At 38.1% G+C, this 15,364-nt stretch overlaps 1 protein-coding gene across 3 annotated transcripts in view; it reads right to left on the reverse strand.

Annotated features, from left to right (window-relative positions):
* The window catches only part of pbx1b (pre-B-cell leukemia homeobox 1b), an 81,626-nt gene that overhangs the window by 10,562 nt on the left and 55,700 nt on the right, over window positions 1–15,364 (reverse strand). The window contains exons 3-8 of one of the 3 annotated variants that reach the window (XM_058637925.1): window positions 14,053–14,297; window positions 11,506–11,696; window positions 8,545–8,680; window positions 5,536–5,584; window positions 3,767–3,879; window positions 141–230 (exon numbers count right to left, since the gene is read on the reverse strand). In XM_058637925.1, the coding sequence (XP_058493908.1) occupies window positions 141–230; window positions 3,767–3,879; window positions 5,536–5,584; window positions 8,545–8,680; window positions 11,506–11,696; window positions 14,053–14,297 (824 nt within the window). Of the gene's footprint in view, window positions 1–140; window positions 231–3,766; window positions 3,880–5,424; window positions 5,585–8,544; window positions 8,681–11,505; window positions 11,697–14,052; window positions 14,298–15,364 lie in introns of all 3 variants that reach the window. The other 2 variants (XM_058637924.1, XM_058637926.1) reach the window with 2 other exon arrangements.

The following is a 15,364-nucleotide window of genomic DNA, read 5'->3' on the forward strand; positions in this document are numbered from 1 at the left end:
GACGGGGCACCGCCGGCGGCACATGCCGCACACAACCAATCAACAAGGTGACCAGCACGAGCCGAGACAGGCCCCACTAAGTGGCATCCTGAGCCCTGTGGCTTTGAAATAATTGGTGATGAGAGGGAGGAAATCCTTACGTTGATGCCCTGCGGACTGTACATCTGGTTGGCTGTGAGTCCTTCACTGTATCCGCCTGTCTGACTGATAACGTGGCGAAGGGTATCCACCTGAAACATGCAGCAAACAACAAACAACGCAAGGTCAGAGTCAACAGCAGAGAAAAGAGACGAGGATGCCAGGACAAAAGAACAAAACTACATCCAGAGGAGACAACAGTTAAATATGATATTTAGCTCAATAATGGAGCTCTTCACTGTGTGGGCATGCAAACATTCAGAGGTTTGACGGGTGTTCGTGGGGAGTTCTTGTCATCAAGGTTTTGTAGTGAAGAAAATTCTGTGATGAATTATGATGAATGAATTTATTTGAATATACTTGGAGAAAAGAGGCAGGACAAACATCAGGACAAACATGAACACAACCTGATGCTACACTGCAAAAAAAGTGCTTTTCAGAAAGCAAAATAAGCATAATTTCTGGGAAATTATGCTTTTTTTTTTTTTTTATAAATGTAAATCAAAGTAAGAATATTTTTGCAGTTTGCCTCTTATTCTCAGTATTGTTATGGTTTTTATGGCTGTGTTTTTGTCTTTTTATTACTATCCTTATGTAGCATTCTGTTATTATTCCGTCTCTCTTCTTTTAAGCGCTGCTAACGTACCGAAAACGTGTCACGAAAATGACAAAGAAAAGACAAAGAATCTTGAAGATGACCCTTAATATAAATATAAACATAATATTTATTGGAATCATGAAAAACTCAAACTCTCTGTGTGGAATAATTTGCTCTCAGCTCCATCAATGTTTCTGTTTGACAAAGAATTAACTATAGTTTTCTCTTGGAGACAAAATTGAAACTCGCTCAGTTTGTACAATAACATGTTCTCCAACAGCTCTATGTTAATAATAAATAATGTTTAATAACACTTGAGACTTATAAATTTCTCTCCCTAAACATATGAGGCCCAAACACACTAATGTTTATTTCTACATTAGCAATAATGTAATAATGTAATTTAAATAAACAGACAATTTTGAATGTCAAATATTTTTTCCCCATTACAACACATGATCATAAATAAACATAATATTAAAGTTGATTTAAAAAAACCCTGATATATTAATAAAAACAGACAAACAAAAACATTATACCGTATAACATTATAATACAGATAACGTGATATTTTTTGTTTTGGTTCTGATAACAAAGTTCACAAATGAATATTTACATCCAGGAAGAATAATGTTTACAAACCAACGTATAATTAAAACATATTTTATGATAGGCGTTTAGTACTCTTTATAATGAATAGATTTGTGTTCACCTGAGCGAGTTTGAAGATTTCAGCGACAAAAAATACAAACCATTTATTCTAACAAGGCTAGCGTTAGCTGAGTTAGCGAAAGCAAAAATAAATTAACTTAAGGAGCAAACATGTGAGATGAAGCTGAAATCAAGAAAACATTGTTGTACGTGCAGTGTTAACAAAACAAAAAACAAACAAACAGGAAAACATTCAACAAACACCAAAGAATAGTGCTCTCTACTGCTAATGCTAGCCTTGTAGTTAAACCATCTTCCTGAATTAGCTTTGCTAATATGTTTGCAGCCATTTTGTTTGACTAGTTAGTAAGCTAATGCTAATGCTAATTGTGTGACGTTAGGTCATTAATGGCCACAGAATAAGTTAATTTAGTGTAATTTTAGCTAAATGTATTCAGAGTTATATCATCTATCAGATGTTGTTAACAACAGTCTTATCTAATCACTGTGTTATTAATGCATTAGCATTAGTGTTAGTGTCCTAAATGGTTAGTTAATTGTACAACGTTCACATTCATGCTGTCATTTACAGCAGGTTTTTCATTTCTCACATTATATAATGAAGTTATACTGGAAAACAGAGTTCAGCCTGATTTATACTCCAACGTTAAAAGTTCTGTTGTTCAACATTGTGAAAAAAATAAAACAGGCTTCATTTCTCAGGAATTGTTAGTATTTTTTGTCTAAAAAAAAGTAGTCCAAATTTGTCTTAATAAGATATCACAGTTTACTTTAATTAGCTTTTAATAAGTTAAAACATGGTTTGCGTTAAATACGGAAGTAAAATTCACTCTCACAGATTGTTGTGTGTAAATATAAATAAAATCTAAGGTATACATTCTTAAATTCAGTTTACTCAAGTAAAGGGTTATGTCATTTCTTATATGACAGAATTTAAGTGCAACTTTCTTAAATGGTGGCCAGTTTCTCTCCAGTTTCTCCTCGTTTTAATAAACATTACCGTCTGAAAGTGGCTGCAGATTTACAGGCGAGTTTTAAGAATTCGAGCCATTGGCAGATTATTTTACTCAACAAAATAAATAAGGATAATAAGGATTCAGTCATCTTCATGGTAACAACACACTTCATTATAGTATCCGCAACATAAGAAAGTTAAACATACAGTATATATACCGTTGAAACCAGAGGTTTACATACACTATGCTTTTTTTCTCACATGAAATCAGACTACTAATCAGATTACCAAAATAGAAATAATTTTGGTAATCCTAACGGACCTAAAACAGGAAAAGTGTTTGTTTGATTTCATGTCAGACAGTGAGAAACAAAGCATATGTGTCTTTTTATATAGTGTATGTAAACTTCTGGTTTCAACTGTACGACATGAATAAAAAGTGTTGCGTCGGAACTTGGAGCAACCTCAGCAACAATGTGTCATACACATCGTACGGTTTCATTTTTAATCATAGAGATGTTGCTACTGTTTGTGTGAACAAAAGAAACCATTGTTATTGACTGGTTTTTACTAACAATGGCAACGTCACAGTCAGCAGCGTGAAATACACTATTTGTGTTGCTCTAATTGTTGGGCTACAGAGTTCAAATCGATTTTACTGTTCGACAGCAGACATTTTGAGCATGTAAATTTGAAGTGAACAGAGCTGTTAATGTCAGCAATGACACCTGTGATTCTGTTATGACGCTTTTCCATTAAACAGTTCTAACACCACTCGACTTTACTCTCTAATCTGGTGTTTTTCTCTTCTCCATCAGTGATAGAACCTGGTACCAGCTGTTTTTTTTAGTTCCTGCTCTGACAAGGTTCAGCTGAGCCGATCCTAAAATGTGGCATCAACAGACTGCCGGCCACTGATTGGTCAGAGTGTCGAATCAAGAATCAAAGCCAACAATTACCAACAGTTAAAAAGACTTAAAAATCATACTTATAGTTTCAAAATCTACATATAGTTCCAAAATCTACTTATAATTCCGATTCCCACTGATTGGTCAGAAAGTGTCGTCATGAGCGCGATGTCCGACACAAGAATCAAAGCCAACAATGTCCAATTAAAAAGACTTAAAAATCCTGAAAACATAAGTTAATCTCCAACATTTAGCAAAGGAAACGTCTAAAATGTCAATATTTAACAGAGGAGTCTAGTGTATGTAGAGACAGCACTGCTGAAAGCTGGCGATTGTGAGCCCAATCTCTTTACAAGTCACTAGTTTGTGTGTTGTGTAGAAAACTGATACCAAACTGAGTCGAGTCGAGTTAGAACCTGAAATGTATGATGGAAAAGAGCCGTGAATAAACGTGGTGGGCTAACATCTGCTGCTAATGCAGCCCCCCGGCCCTACCTGTGACTGAACGTTGGCTCCCACCTGAGCCCCCTGGTACGAGTCCCCATTGAGAGACTGAACGCTCATGAACAAGTCCCCAGAGTTTGACATGTTAAAAGAGCCACCAGAACCTGAAAGGAGAGAGAGGGAGCAGTCGAATCACAGAGAGACAGAGAGCGAGTGGGAGAAGCTGAGTCAGCAGCATGCGGTTAGCTAGCAGCTAGCAGCGGCTACAGCCACAGCTCAGAGGAAGAGACGGAAAAAAAACCTGATGTTTAAATGTCAAGTTTAAGTTTATATCAGTGACACAAACAGGCAAGTTAATTCTATATCAGTGAAGAAGTTATTCATGGATTCATCGAAAACCAGGAAGTGGAAGCAAAGTAGTGGGAAAAATGTCTTAGCATAATGTTAGCTTGTTGGGAGGATACTAGCCTAGCTCATTTGGATTTATTTACTAACAGGATCAAAAGTAAACCATTTATTGTTTTATTTTGCACAAATCAGTCAAACTACAGACATTTTTTCAAACTACTGCTTTAAAAGATGAGTCTGGTTATTATTTTATCAACAACTTTCACGATCAAATGTGTGTTTTATTTTAATTATTAATATTATTTAAAAATACTACTGACCAGGTCCTGTTTTTAGATGTTAAAGCAGATATGATCAAAACAAACAATATTCATAGTGATTTTACATTATTCAAACATTATTCACACATTTATGTTTACATTTATTTAGAATTATTATTTTGATTAATTGTTCACTGGATTCTAAACTTTACTAATATCTTTTATTCTTATATTTATTCTTATATTTATTCCATATTTTGCCTTCTATATTCCGCTCTTATTTGGTGGGGATCAATAAAAAATAGGGCTGCAACTAATGATTATTTTCATAATCTGATGATTACTTACTTGATTAATTCATCCAAAAAATTTGAGAAAATATTAAAATATGTTGATCAGTGTTTGTCAAACCTGGAAAATACTAAAATGATTCAGTTTTAATGATTTCTATGTTTGAAGTCTCTTTAACTGCTCCATACAGTTACAGTATACGCTGATGACGCTACTATATATACAACAATTGATCAGTGTTTGTCAAACCTGCATATATTCACATTTAAGCTGAAAAATAACACAAACGGTTTAATTGATTACCAAAATAGTTAATAAACCATTCTTTTGATTAATCATTGTAGCCCTAAATAAGCCCTAATTTATTTTGTTATTATTTTGTTTTTTTAAACAATAATAAATGTCTAATGAAGCATCGGAAAATTCATCATCAACATAAAATATCACCAGGCTCATCTTTTAATTGTGAGTGCAGTAAAAACATGATTCACACACAGTTAAACAGTCAAACATGGAATATTAATTGGATTAAAGTGAGATGAAGACTGAGAGGATAAGAGGATGAGAGGATGAGAGTTGGGGCTCAGGTCGACTAAACTCTGACACACGTCTGCTCTGGAAGTTTCCTTCAGGCTTTGTTAGGTTAACGGTGCATCACACGGTGACATTTGTTTCCGTTTTTTTTTGTTATTCCTAATTCTGTCATTCCCTTAAGATAAAATCACCGGCACCAGCATTCAAAGAAGCTCTAACTGATGACCACAGGCACATGTCTGATAGCTGAGCAGAGCCAGGTACTTCCTGTCTCACCTGCAGAGTTTGGAGTGGAGGGTGAATTTGCCTGGCTTCCATGTGAGGATGCATTAGCCGCATTGACGGCAGTTCTCGCAGCGTACATGTTGGCTTCTTCTTGGAACTTACCAATGTTTTTCTTGTATCTGATTCTCTTATTCCCAAACCAGTTGGAAACCTGAGCAGAACCAAACAAAGAGAACGTAGTTTAATGCACATGAAATCCACACGGACGGAAAACTCATGGAGGAGATCAAAGGTCACGTGACTTGAAAACTTGAGCCTAGCTTCACTATAGTTGGTAAAAGACTTGACTTGACTTGAGTAAAATGTCTGGAAATGAAGACTTTTTGTTTTATACAATATTTATTTTATCAAATTTTTGTGTTTTGGGTATCTGCCAACTGAGCGCACATCAGGTTAGATATGAAGTCAGCTGGCTGCTGTTTTAATCTAACGCCATTTCATGTCTTTGTTGGTCAAGATTTGGTTATAATAAGTGCTCAAAATGGTAAAAGAGGACAGAAATATGGAAGTGACCATTCCACAGTGAGGACAAACGTCCAGCACTGGTTAAGACATGAGAGTACGAGACATTTTAATTAAAGAAAAATGGACTTCACTACGTGTGAAATGGCAAATTCCAAATGATTTTGGAGGAGCTTGTAATTGTGTCTGCAGCAGTGGGAAAGTTCTCCTCTTTATCCACATGTTAACGGTGTTTTCATGACTTGAATCCTGCAGTTTTCCAGGACACGCAACAAGTCAGTGATTATATTCTAACTCAATATCAGTGAATGTTTTTATATATTGTAGATTTTGTAGAAACAAACAGTGGAAATTATTATTCTGGGCCACACTAATGAACCGGACAGATCATCTAAACTACCAGATACTGATGACCCACTGCAGCCCCACAGGTAACCAACATAAATTACCTTTCAAATGCTTTTCATTGGTTAAATGTTCACCTAAGGTCTCCATGTTTACAGTTTTATTTACGTTCATTATTATTCATTTTTATAAACAATTCAGCTGCATGTGACTCAACTCTTACATTGTATGAGTAACACAGTGTTTCTTAAACTGCTGTGAAATATGGGATAGATTTTAAGACTTAGCTACTGTGATGATCAGAGTCATCTATCAAGACTCAGAGGATTTTCACATTTCAAAGTATTTAAACGTCTAAAATCAGCTAAATCCTCGTCATCTTCTATGTTCATATGACCTGTTTGAGACATGGGACGTGAGTGTGTGTGTGTGTTTATCACGACTGCAGACACAGTGTGTGTGTGTGTGTTCCTCTTGTGTGTGTGTGAGTGTGTTTAACATGACTGCAGACACACAGAGTGTGTGTGTGTGCGTCTGTGTGTCGTCTGCTGTGAATGTGCATTAGTGCCAGGATGGAATAATCGCCAATAACCGTCTCATTATGTCACTGTGACTGCAGCTTTCATCAGAAGTCACGCGAGCACCAATCAGTCAACATCCGCTAACAGCCATTACTGCTAATGGACTCCCACATGAAGGCAGAATCCCAGCGCTAATGATAAACAACATTAAAATGAAAAGCAAATCAATCGTGTAAAGTTTGCTCTGCACACGAGGACAACGTTGGCTTCTGTTACGGAAAACTCCACAAATCAGCAGCAAACCCTCACCCTTTAATGAATGAAACCAATTGAGGAAACAAATCCATTTGAAAATGATGGATTCAAAACACAAACTGCTGTTTACCTGGTTGTTGTTGTTGTTGTTGTTGTCTTTGCTTTATTATAATTATTTCTCTCAGACTGAAAACAACTCAAGCTGCCAAAAGATTTGTAAATGGACTTTTTCTTCTCTTTAGAGCTCAGAGAAGATCTCAGTGTCTAGACAATAGAAGCCTTTTCTGATAGATTTTATAAACATTCTATTGATTTTATATACATTATATTCATATATTATTTTGATTAGAAATTCAATTTAGCCTATAACTTGAACAGTGAATTTAAATCAAACGAAACCAGAGCAGAGTCTTTTCTTTGACTGTAAAACATGAATAAATGCTGTATGATATTAAATTAATTAGCAAATTAATATTCAGAGACATGCAGACAGAGAGAATATTTGTAATCTTTGTGTGTTTTCAACAGCTGACTTTCATTCCCAAGAAAGTTTAATAAAATGATGTTTATTATAATAATTGTTTTTGCCAACAATAAGGGATTCAAATAAAAATGTAACCTTTTTCTTCTTTTTCCAAATGAAAATCTCTGGTCTTGTGTAAAAGGAATGGCAAATATAACTTATGTATGGATATTACAGCCCAGAATATTGAGTCCAATACTAATATGATAGACTTATTACTAAATTAAATTCATCTAGTTTCGCTTTTTTTCTTGATATTTAAAGTTTTCCAAAACAAATCCAGTGATTTTGACCAAAAGTGATAATCACGTCTCAGCTCATCCCCAATAAATAAATGCACATAAATATATACAATAAATTAGAATTCCACCAGTTTGGGATCAATAAATATATAAATAAATATGAAACAGGAAATCTATCTGTTTTAATGATACATTTTTTTATCCATTTTGTGTCACAATAAACACAACGAGTAAATAATAACATATAATAATATACTGTACAGAAATTTAAATATAATCTAGGTCCGTTGTTGGTGTTGGACTTTTTTAAGGAAACGTTAACGATTCAAACTTCTGATATTGATGGAAAACGATAACATTGTCTTTTCTAAAATAAAAAAGATGTTTACATTTCTGTTCAATTCTATAATTTGTGGCTAAACGCTCTTGCAAACTTGCTAATCACCAAGTGACTGTGAAATACAGATAATTGTCAGAGTGTTTATTAGCGGGTATTCTGACCTGATTCTGTCAACAACCTCAGCTTCAGTCTGAGACGTAAAGACTTGTTTGTTTGTGGTTTCAGTGAAAAGATTCTGCTGAAGAATCTGAACGTCATCACACTCAGAAAATGTTCCTTTATTACCTTTATTATCATTATTATTATCTTACTTGCTGAGACGCTCACACACGTCTGCGTCTGCGTCAGCTGTGAGTTTGGTCTCACAGCTGCGTGTGCAGTCGTCTTCCTGCAGGTGGCGTAGTGTGGTGTGTTGTGACGTACCTGAGCCACCGTGATGGCACACTTCTTTGCCAGCTCCTCTTTGGCCTCCTCGCTGGGGTAAGGGTTACTGAGGTGCGAGTAGAAATACTCGTTCAGGATTTCTGTCGCCTGTTTGTTGAAGTTTCGTCTTTTCCGTCTGCAACGAGACAAACAGGTTTGAAACGGGAAGAGGTGGGCGGGGACATTGTTGTCCAATGAGACGTGTGTTTCAGGGCAGAAAAATTCAAATCAAAACAAGTTGCTAACATTAGAGAAAACTGTTTACACAGAACGCTAGAAGATCAAATGTCTTGTTTTTGTCCACAAACTATAATGATTTAGTTTTTAATGATTTCTTTGTTTTATGGACCAAAGAAACCAGGAAATATTCACATTTTAAAAAACTTCATCACCCTAAACAAGACATTTATTTATCAACAGTTTTTCCAATTTATTTAACAATGAAAGACACAAAAACATTTATTATTATGTTTTGTTTTTTGATTATAATCATAAATAAAGCCAGAAAACCTTCTGTTAATCTGGAACACAGTTTTATAAACACAAACAAACACACACATCAGAACCTCTTCGTGATCACAAATGACCTGTCAACAAACTAATGTCTGATATTGTCTTAATTATTATGATCCTGTGTGTGTGTGTGTGTGCTGCGTCCCTCATAAACGGAGCTAAAGTAAAGTCATTCTGAAGATAATTGTTCTCTAGAGTCAGTTACAGTAAAACTATTACATCAACAGCAGAGAGAGAAGGGATGTTGTATGAGGAACTAACTCTGTCAGCGCCGTGTGCGCCCCCTACACCTGGAACCACGCAAGTACACGCAGGTGTTTTCTCTCTGAAACCATGGCTGACTGCGGCAACGCCAAGAAAAACAAGATTTTAGCCACTTAATAAAAGATTCTTCTAATAAAATCTACGTCAGTGTAAGTCTACGATGTCTTCAGAACACGTCTTTATCTCACTGTTAGACAGACCTTTCCAACAGGAAACTGAATTTTGTAAACCACTCACTCTCCCCCACCAAAGTCCACAGAGAAAATCAGTGATTTTAGCTGGCGGGGACACAGGAGCTGCTGGTCTACTGCTGCCTCGTGTGGTCACTTTGTGTCACTGCGGTCAATCTGAACAAAGGTTTTTAAATGCCAAAGTGACAAAATAAGACATTTGAACTTAGTGATGGAGGCAGCAGTGGATCAATAGCTCCTGTGTGTGTGAAGTTAAAATCACTGATTTTCTCTGTGGACTTTGGTGTGGGAGAGTGAGTGGTTCACAACGTCAGTTTCCTTGAAATGAGAAAAACACTTATACACCTGTTATTCAACGTATTGCACATAAAAAATGCAACACACATGTTGATGCCTCTGTATCTCCTTCACCCATCAGGTCACGTCTGCATGTGTCACATCTAAAGAGAGCTTTGCATAAGCCGGAGGGGGGAAAATCTGCTCAAAAATCCGCCGGAGAGGAGATTTGTGCTAAAATATCTGTCCCCGCTCTGCTACAGAATATGTAAATGAGCCCAGCGTGAGGCTCCAGCAGCAGCAGCAGCAGTAGATTAATCAGTGAAGCTGAGCACGGCGATGCCTCTCCACCAGTCAAAGCTTCCCTTCCCCTCACTGCTGCACCACCACAGTCATTTACAAGAGAATAGATGAGGAGCTTTGTAAAGCAGCACATGCCTCATTTAAATGTTATGCCTCCAACTCACACTTTGAGTGAGATTTATCCTCAGAGAAATGTATGCAAATCCAGAGCGAGCATCACAAGGAACAAGCCATTTACACTGAGGAGAGGGAAACAGTTAGAGCAGAGGAACACGGAGGACCGTGTTTGGCTGCTGTTACTGGGTAAACTGGTCCAAGTGGCACCGCTACATGCAAACCAGTCCAGTGTGTGTGTGTGTGTGTGTGTGTGTGTGGTAAGAAGCCAAAGCAGCATGTTTGTAGCATGATGGACCTCCTACATGGATCATTCATATGGATATGAGTCTGAGAGAAAGAAAGAAACAACATGATGGACGTATTTAAACTGTGACTTCATCCATTTACTCTATTTTAGTGGGAGCCTGACTGCTCATTATTTGGCAGGCTGTTTCTTGGTGGATATGCAGAGCAGCTCATTATTTGGCAATCAGTCTGTTGCTAGATTTACAGAACAGCTCACTATTTGGCAGTCAGTCTCTTGGTGGACATGGAGAACAGCTCATATTTTGGCAGTCAGTCTGTTGCTGGGTTTATTGAATAGCTCAATATTTGGCAGTCAGTCTGTGGCTGGATGTATTGAATAGCTCAATATTTGGCAGTCAGTCTGTGGTTGGATGTATTGAATAGTTCAATATTTGGCAGTCAGTCTGTGGCTGGATGTATTGAATAGCTCAATATGTGGCAGTCAGTCTGTGGCTGGATGTATTGAATAGCTCAATATTTGGCAGTCAGTCTGTGGTTGGATGTATTGAATAGTTCAATATTTGGCAGTCAGTCTGTGGCTGGATGCATTGAATAGCTCAATATTTCTTGGTGGATATATGGAACAACTCATTATTTGGCAGTTAGTCTGTTGGTGGATATAGAGAACAGCTCACTATTTGGCAGTCAGTCTTCTTTTGGCGTCTCCCTTTAGGGTTGCCACAGCAGGTCATCTGCCTCCATCTTGTCCTCTCTCATCCTTGTGTCCTCTTCTGTTAGACCAAATGTCCTCATGTCCTACTTCCATGGACATCCCTGGACCTTCTCTGTGGTCTTCCTCTTTTTGTCCATCTTCAACCTTCTTTTGTCCAATATAATCACTGTCCCTTGTCGGCATGTGACGAAACCTTCTCAACCTTCACTCTCTTACTTCACTGTCTCCAAACTTCTGGACCTGAGCTGTCCCTGGAATATGCTCATTTTTAATCCTGTCCATCAGTTAACGTGTGTGCATGCGCGTGTGTGTGTGTGTGTGTACTGTTTGGACACACACCTGGCATCGAGGAAGCGTGAGCGCAGGATCATGACGGCCTCGCAGGTGCTCTGTTTCAGCTGCATCTGGATGGAGCTGAACTTGCGGTGGATGATGTTCACCATGCGCTCGATCTCCTTGGGCGAGATCGGCCGCGTGCGCGACTGCTCCCGCAACAGGTTCATCACGTGAGTGGTGAACTCGTTACACGCCTGTGAAACCAGAGCACACGCAGAGGAACTTGTGAGTTAGAGCGGAGCTGTGAAAAACTGACATCACAGTATTGTCTTTCTTCTGCACAGCTGAGTTATATGTACAGTATGTTCGAGAGAATTATTGGAGAATCCCTTCAAAGACGAGTGTGTCGTCTGCATAGAGGATGATAATCGTGTTAAAAATCTGTGTAAACCGAGGTTTCCTGAACTTATTAAACTAAAAAATCTTCAATATCACATTAAGGAATGAACATAAATGACTTCTTATGTTTTTTAACTTTTAATGTTGACACAAACTCATCTTTTCCATTGTTTTTCTCCCTTGTGTCCTTCACTCACACCTGCAAACTGTTGTCAAAAATTTATCCCTTAAAATTAAATAGACTTCCATTCATTTAAACATATTGAACAAAGCCTTAACACTAACTTTAACCTAACCACAATTTAAATCTTAGCCCTCTATTCTATTATTTATAATCTTAATAGTCAATATCTTCTATATTCTACATTCATAGATTATTATTTATTAACTGTAAATTTCCTCATTGTGGGACAAATAAAGGATTATCTTATCTTATCTTTGAGTGGTTATCATAAATATATTTACCATTTAACCTTAACCTACACCCAATTTTACCCTTAAAATCAAGTCTTAATCCTTAAAAAGTCCCTTTAAATGTGTGACAGAATGTGAGGAGGAGACAAAATGTCCTCACTTCCTGTGGTTAATAAGTTTTTTGGTCCTCACAAAGATGTATATGTACACAAGTACACACACGGTTCACTTTTAAAGATGACACAAATGTTGAGGGAGAATAAAAACAATGATATGTTTCATATTTAACACGAGTGGTGATGACAGCTGTCCTCTGCTCACACACACACACGTTCACAGCGTCTCTGCCCCGAGAGACGAAAACACGCCAACACCACGTCTCATTCATCCTCGTCCTCGTCTTCAGATATTACACCACGTCCCTACTTCTGCTCGTCCTGACGATTTCTCTGTGGGTTCAGTCGTGTCAGGCTTTGTCTGTGTCTGTCCTCACTCACGTGTTTGTCTGTGTCTGTCCTCACTCACGTGTTTGTCTGTGTCTGTCCTCACTCACGTGTTTGTCTGTGTCTGTCCTCACACACGTGTTTGTCTGTGTCTGTCCTCACTCACGTGTTTGTCTGTGTCTGTCCTCACACACGTGTTTGTCTGTGTCTGTCCTCACTCACGTGTTTGTCTGTGTCTGTCCTCACTCACGTGTTTGTCTGTGTCTGTCCTCACTCACATGTTTGTCTGTGTCTGTCCTCACTCACGTGTTTGTCTGTGTCTGTCCTCACTCACGTGTTTGTCTGTGTCTGTCCTCACTCACGTGTTTGTCTGTGTCTGTCCTCACACACGTGTTTGTGTCTTTCCTCACACACGTGTTTGTGTCTGTCCTCACACACGTGTTTGTCTGTGTCTGTCCTCACTCACGTGTTTGTCTGTGTCTGTCCTCACACACGTGTTTGTGTCTTTCCTCACACACGTGTTTGTGTCTGTCCTCACACACGTGTTTGTCTGTGTCTGTCCTCACTCACGTGTTTGTCTGTGTCTGTCCTCACACACGTGTTTGGGTCTGTCCTCACACACGTGTTTGTGTCTGTCCTCACACACGTGTTTATCTGTCATAGACACAAACACAAATGACTGTTCTGAGGTGAAAACAAACCATAAGTGAATTTTTTACTGATGACAAACTGTTGTGAGTGACATTTAAAAACTAGACGCTAATCTGATCTGCAGTTTTTGCTGAATTTACACTTTAGAAAAAATTATTTGGTGATATATCGTCGTAATACCATAATCGATACTCCAGAGCAAACATCCATATTGTTTAGTGTCACTACTTCATGTCTCCTCATGGTGGCGCTGCTCAAATAAATGAGGGGAAACTGACCTGGCTGAAGAAAACTGATGCTCCATCCATGACCTTTGACCTTTGTCTATGTTGTGAATAAATAGAGAAATCCTGCACTTTTAACTTTTAACGTTTTGTTTACTTCACTGAGACAGATATCGTCATGTATGATATATGATTGTCTCGTGATGTATTGATTATCACAGAATTGTGGAATTGTGATATTAATATCACATGATAATCAGTCATCGTGTGATATTATCGTGGATCCAAATTCTGAAATAAACAAAAAATAAATAAATAAATAAATAAAGATCGTATCCTGAGTTCCACTGTGATTCTCACCCCAAATGCAACGTGCAAGTTTTTGAAATCATAAAACCTTATTCCTATTATAAGAACCACATTTATTCAGCATTCTTATTTCAGCTTCTTTTCACATAGTTAAATAAATACATTCTCACCTGCTCATATTTCTCCAGCTCTGTGTGGTAAATCTGTCTGATCTGTGAAAGTTTAGCTCTGTAGTCCGAATGTTCCGTGGAGTTGTCGGCGCCGACTCCTCCCGACGCTGCCGCTGCAGCAGCCGCCGCCGCAGAGCCCCCGCCTTTCTCCGGGCCGGACACGCCCTCTGCCAGCAGCATGTTGTCCAACCGCATGAGCTGAGGATCTGGAGGCTCCTCCTCCTGTGCGCCGCGGATACTCAGCACTGCAATGACAGGGGTCAGAGGTCACTGTGATACAGAAGGCAGAGTTTATTTTCTGGTGATTTTTGTTGTTGGTGATAAAATGGTTGTTCTTGTTCTTTTATATGAAGTTTAATCCACACTGTTTTATAAACAGATAAAATACACTTATTTGTAGTTTGGAAATTTGTCAGCAGAATAACTGATATAATTAAATTAGCAGATAAAAAACAAATACTACTGATGATAATAAAAATAAAAATAAAAATAAAAATAATAATAATAACAGTAGTGGAATCATAGTGACTTATTAAATAACTGGTGAACCTCGCATGTGACATGTGAACATCTGATGCTTCTACGTCAAAACAAAAAAACAAATAAACTGGATTTAAAATATTTATAAACCACGTATAACTGCTTTATAAGAGCAGACTCTTGTTTATAACAATAGATGGATAATATTGATTAGATTTACAGTGTTATTCAAAAGTATAAACCTGCTGAGGCTGAATGTTTCCTGGTCTGATGAGTTAAGAAGTACCACCGCCGTCCACCAGAGGTCTCCCTCGTCATTCTATACAAGAGTCAAGTCCCAGCTTCCATTTTCTGAGGTGAAAACAACTCACACAGCCTCTGACTGTGACTGTGACTCTGACTATGACTCTGACTGTGACTCTGACTGTGACTCTGACTCTGACTGTGACTGTGACTGTGACTGTGACTTTGACTCTGACTATCACTGTGACTCTGAATGTAACTGTGACTCTGACTGTGACTGTGACTCTGACTATGACTCTGACTGTGACTCTGACTCTGACTCTGACTCTGTCTGTGACTGTGACTGTGACTTTGACTCTGACTGTGACTCTGACTGTGACTCTGACTATCACTGTGACTCTGAATGTGACTGTGACTGTGACTCTGACTGTGACTGTGACTTTGACTCTGACTATCACTGTGACTCTGACTATCACTGTGACTCTGAATGTGACTGTGACTCTGACTGTTACTGTTACTGTGACTATGACTCTTAATGTGACTCTGTCTATCACTGTGACTCTGACTGTGACTGACTGTGACTCTGACT

Source organism: Solea solea, chromosome 9 (genome assembly GCF_958295425.1).
Source record: "Solea solea chromosome 9, fSolSol10.1, whole genome shotgun sequence".
NCBI classification, from domain to species: Eukaryota; Metazoa; Chordata; class Actinopteri; order Pleuronectiformes; family Soleidae; genus Solea; species Solea solea.